General features: G+C 42.8%; 2 protein-coding genes across 3 annotated transcripts in view; one reads left to right on the plus strand and one right to left on the minus strand.

Annotated features, from left to right (window-relative positions):
* The window catches only part of LOC306785939 (barrier-to-autointegration factor-like), a 3,646-nt gene extending 909 nt beyond the window's left edge, over window positions 1–2,737 (plus strand). Inside the window, exons 3-4 of the mRNA XM_079280523.1 lie at window positions 1,506–1,635; window positions 2,482–2,737. Of these exons, the coding sequence (XP_079136649.1) occupies window positions 1,510–1,635; window positions 2,482–2,628 (273 nt within the window). The 5' untranslated portion in view covers window positions 1,506–1,509 and the 3' untranslated portion in view covers window positions 2,629–2,737. The remainder of the gene's footprint in view (window positions 1–1,505; window positions 1,636–2,481) is intronic.
* A 1,493-nt stretch (window positions 2,738–4,230) lies between these two features.
* entpd6 (ectonucleoside triphosphate diphosphohydrolase 6) overlaps window positions 4,231–5,000 on the minus strand; it is a 32,358-nt gene continuing 31,588 nt past the window's right edge. For both annotated transcript variants that reach the window (XM_079280516.1, XM_079280515.1), the window contains one exon: window positions 4,231–4,889. In XM_079280516.1, the coding sequence (XP_079136642.1) occupies window positions 4,806–4,889 (84 nt within the window). In that variant the 3' untranslated portion in view covers window positions 4,231–4,805. The remainder of the gene's footprint in view (window positions 4,890–5,000) is intronic.

Genomic DNA, 5,000 nt, shown 5'->3' on the forward strand with positions numbered 1-5,000 from the left:
TGTAGTACTTTATACTGTACTAGACCTCAGAGGTACATGTAGTACTTTATACTGTACTAGACCTCAGAGGTACATGTAGTACTTTATACTGTACTAGACCTCAGAGGTACATGTAGTACTTTATACTGTACTACACCTCAGAGGTATATATTGTACTTTATACTGTACTAGACCTCAGAGGTACATGTAGTACTTTATACTGTACTAGACCTCAGAGGTACATGTAGTACTTTATACTGTACTACACCTCAGAGGTATATATTGTACTTTATACTGTACTAGACCTCAGAGGTATATATTGTACTTTATACTGTACTAGACCTCAGAGGTACATGTAGTACTTTATACTGTACTAGACCTCAGAGGTACATGTAGTACTTTATACTGTACTAGACCTCAGAGGTACATGTAGTACTTTATACTGTACTACATCTCAGAGGTACATGTAGTACTTTATACTGTACTACATCTCAGAGGTACATGTAGTACTTTATACTGTACTACATCTCAGAGGTACATGTAGTACTTTATACTGTACTAGACCTCAGAGGTACATGTAGTACTTTATACTGTACTAGACCTCAGAGGTACATGTAGTACTTTATACTGTACTACATCTCAGAGGTACATGTAGTACTTTATACTGTACTAGACCTCAGAGGTACATGTAGTACTTTATACTGTACTACATCTCAGAGGTACATGTAGTACTTTATACTGTACTAGACCTCAGAGGTATATATTGTACTTTATACTGTACTAGACCTCAGAGGTACATGTAGTACTTTATACTGTACTAGACCTCAGAGGTACATGTAGTACTTTATACTGTACTAGACCTCAGAGGTACATGTAGTACTTTATACTGTACTACATCTCAGAGGTACATGTAGTACTTTATACTGTACTACATCTCAGAGGTACATGTAGTACTTTATACTGTACTACATCTCAGAGGTACATGTAGTACTTTATACTGTACTACATCTCAGAGGTACATGTAGTACTTTATACTGTACTACATCTCAGAGGTACATGTAGTACTTTATACTGTACTACATCTCAGAGGTACATGTAGTACTTTATACTGTACTACATCTCAGAGGTACATGTAGTACTTTATACTGTACTACATCTCAGAGGTACATGTAGTACTTTATACTGTACTAGACCTCAGAGGTACATGTAGTACTTTATACTGTACTACATCTCAGAGGTACATGTAGTACTTTATACTGTACTAGACCTCAGAGGTACATGTACTTTTTACTACGGTTGTCTGACAGCTGTAGGTAAAACCTCGTACCTCCACATGTGTTCTCTTAAACACCATCAGGACTGGGTGGTCTATGTGACTCCTGGTCTGGATCAGGTGAGTCCTGGTCTGGATCATGTGACTCCTGGTCTGGATCATGTGAGTCCTGGTCTGGATCATGTGACTCCTGGTCTGGATCATGTGAGTCCTGGTCCTGGTCTTTATAATCCTGTATGTTCCTGTTTTTCAGCGAGATGTCGACCACGACTCAGAAGCATCGGGAGTTTGTGGGCGAGCCGATGGGAGATAAACGTGTGACGGCTCTGTCGGGTATCGGAGAGATTCTGGGGGAGAAGCTGAGGCAGCAAGGCTTTGACAAGGTACAAGTACACAAGAAGTACGCGTTAAACACATGAAGTACACGTTAGGTTCAGTTCCAATGAACCGGCATTTAATTCCTGAACAAAAGCGAAAACAGTTGCAAACTGAATCACGGCATTAATGACACAACATTTCACGACATTGAGGTCCGGAGAGGATCTGAAGATGTCTCTGAGATGTCCCGTATCAGCTCAGTGATTGGCTGACATCGATAAGCCCCTCCTGGCCTTTGACCCGTCGGCCCGGTCGACCGCTCCTCTCCAGCCAGCGTCGGCCGTCCCCGCTGCAGCAGCCTCCGTTCCTCGATCGCTTCCCGCTTCCTTCCTGTTGCCGGTGTGTCTGCTGGCTCGTCTATTACCATATATGGTCGTCCCTGCAAAGCCTCCCTCACCTTCCTTCATGGTTCAAAACATTCAGTGACTGTTCTTTTTAGTTTAATCCATTTAATGATTGTGCTTTTATGGTTTAATATAATATCCACCACTAGGGGTGCTTTTAAACTTAAATTCCTCACGGTGCACGTTAAGTACACGTTGAACTGTGATCTCACGACACCAGCTGACGTCATGTCTGTACGTTCCTAAAGTCTCAAACAAATAAAAGTATTGTCATCCATCATAAAGTTTAAAATCGTCTTACATCAGCCGCGTTCATAAATCAACTCTTATTATTGTTGATTAATCTGTTGATTTATTTGTTTTGTATTAGTTTCTTTTTAAATGTTTTAACTGTTTAATTCCGTGTGTTTACCGTGTTCTGTGTATTTTACCATTTTCTCCCGTGTGTTTACCGTGTATTTTACCGTGTTCTCCCGTGTGTTTACTGTGTTCTCCTGTGGTTCTCAGGCCTACGTGGTTCTGGGTCAGTTCCTGCTCCTGAAGAAAGACCCGGAGATGTTCACCGAGTGGCTGAAAGACGCCAGCGGAGCGAACTCCCGTCAGGCCGGAGTCTGTACTCAGTGTCTGAGGGAGTGGTGTGACGCCTTCCTCTGAGGCTCCACCTCCTCACAGGAGACTCCTCCTCTTCCTGTTCTTTGTTGTTGGGTTTGAAGCTGAGACTTAACAGGAGTTTGTTTACATGAATAAAAGCTTTGTGTCTGAACAGTGGTGGTGTGTTCATGGTCCCTGAAGAATGTGGGGAAACCAGAAGGGAGCTGGACCTAGGAACAACACCTACGGTAGACTTTACTGGTCCACAAGGGTCTAATAGGGTTCTGTAAGGGTCCACTAGGGTCTAATGCAGTGATTCTCAACTGGTTTTCAGTGGGTCGCGGGCCTTTGACGAAAACAATCCTGTGCTTTTATTTTGAAGAGGGGTTTGTTATGCAGCAGTTATTCGGCGTTAATGCCTCGTAATGCTGTAGATGCGGCTACTTCACACACAGAAGAACAGTTTGTTTTCATGCTAGCTGAGTGCGACACCGACTGCATTTTATTACGTTGAGGTTGTGCAGCGACGTTCTGGCGCAAGAAACACCGTCTCTCAAAGATCAACCCGTTGAGTACCTTCAACGACGACTGCAAGACCCGAGGACGTCGCACGCGTGTCTCAGTCGCCTGCAGAGGATGAACTGAAGAGACGAACTGAAGACATGTCGGAGGACATCAAACAGACCACGGCTCCAATTAAGGCAAGAGGTGCTTCTGCATTACAAGTGGACCAATCTACAGACCTGAAGAAAGCAGCTTTACTGGTTTACATGTGGGACGGGGACAGACGGGGACAGTCTCTGCACCAGAGAGCTCCTACACCACCACGAGAGGACATGTTCAGGCTGAACCATCTTTACATTAAAGAACTTTGAGAAGTTGAAGATTTGGGTCGCTGCTTGTCATGAGGGGGGATGGTGGGTCCATCAGCCAGACCAGCTGAGAACCACTGATCTAATGGGTCTGCTGGGTCCACTGAAGTACCAGAAGTACTACTTGAGTATAACAGGTGTCAGCGCCCCTCTGTTACAGATCAGAAAAAGTACAAATACTAGTGTACAAATACTTATAAGTTAGTCCTGCAACTCTTTCTGAAGTAAAAGTACACAAGTACCAAAAGTAAAAGTACTTATTCAAAGTATAATTATCTGACTGCCGATCTTCTGATTGGTTCTCGACTGCAGACTTTAAGCCAATCAGAGTCTGTTCAGGGTCATCTAAAGACAGGAAGTCCTTCCGGGACAACCATCGGAGCATTAGTCCTCCTGAGACCAGAGACCTACCGGAGTCCCTCTGGTGTCCTTCTGGTGTCCTACTGGTCTCACTAGAGTCCTACTGGTCTCACTGGAGTCCTACTGGTCTCACTGATGTCCCACTGGAGTCCTACTGGTCTCACTAGAGTCCTACTGGTCTCACTGGAGTCCTACTGGTCTCACTAGAGTCCTACTGGTCTCACTGGAGTCCTACTGGTCTCACTAGAGTCCTACTGGTCTCACTGATGTCCCACTGGAGTCCTACTGGTCTCACTGGAGTCCTACTGGTCTCACTGGAGTCCTACTGGTCTCACTAGAGTCCTACTGGTCTCACTGGAGTCCTACTGGTCTCACTAGAGTCCTACTGGTCTCACAGGAGTTATTTTACTGTAGTTAACTGGTAAAATGTAAACGTGTTTTAAATAACATTTAATAATTAATAAATGTATTTGTTCATAAAAGTCATACAAATCAGAAAAACAACAAAGAACTTCATATTTTTGGCACAAAGGTGAGTTTCAAACATTCAATATAAGAACAAGTAATCCAGAAAGCTTATTGTACATCATTATATCTGTGAGCAGCGGTGGAGGAAGTACTCAAGGAGTACTAGTACTACTAGTACTACATTACAAGTAATGCATTCTAAAGTATCAGCATCAACGTGTACTATTACTGATTACTGTGAACAGCCTTCCACTGTCAAAGTAGAGCTGATTAAAAAACTTCATGTACAAGAACAGATACAAATACTCAGTAAAGTACCTCAAACGTGTGCAGTACTTGAGTACATGCGAGTAGTGAGTTCCCACCGATGCCTCCGAGTGTTTCTGGTTTTTGTGAGGTCACTTTGTTCACAAGGACAAACTGACTTTTATCAGAAGACTGGAACACAACTCATCCTTCAGAGCGTCTGATTGGACGGTCACTCATGATGTCATACTGTACAGACGTAATGTCGGGGGGGGGGGGTTCACAATAAAAGCTTCAGTGTGTCTTCAGGGACTCGATGTAATGAAAAGTTGCTCCCAGAGCCCAACTGGTTTCCACCTGATCGATGGTCCTCGCCAGCTGCAACACACACACATACATATATATATAAATATATATATATATATATATATATATATATATATATATATATAAATATATATATATATATATATATATATATAAATATAT

This window comes from Melanostigma gelatinosum (assembly GCF_949748355.1).
Source record: "Melanostigma gelatinosum genome assembly, chromosome: 12".
Classification (NCBI taxonomy): Eukaryota; Metazoa; Chordata; class Actinopteri; order Perciformes; family Zoarcidae; genus Melanostigma; species Melanostigma gelatinosum.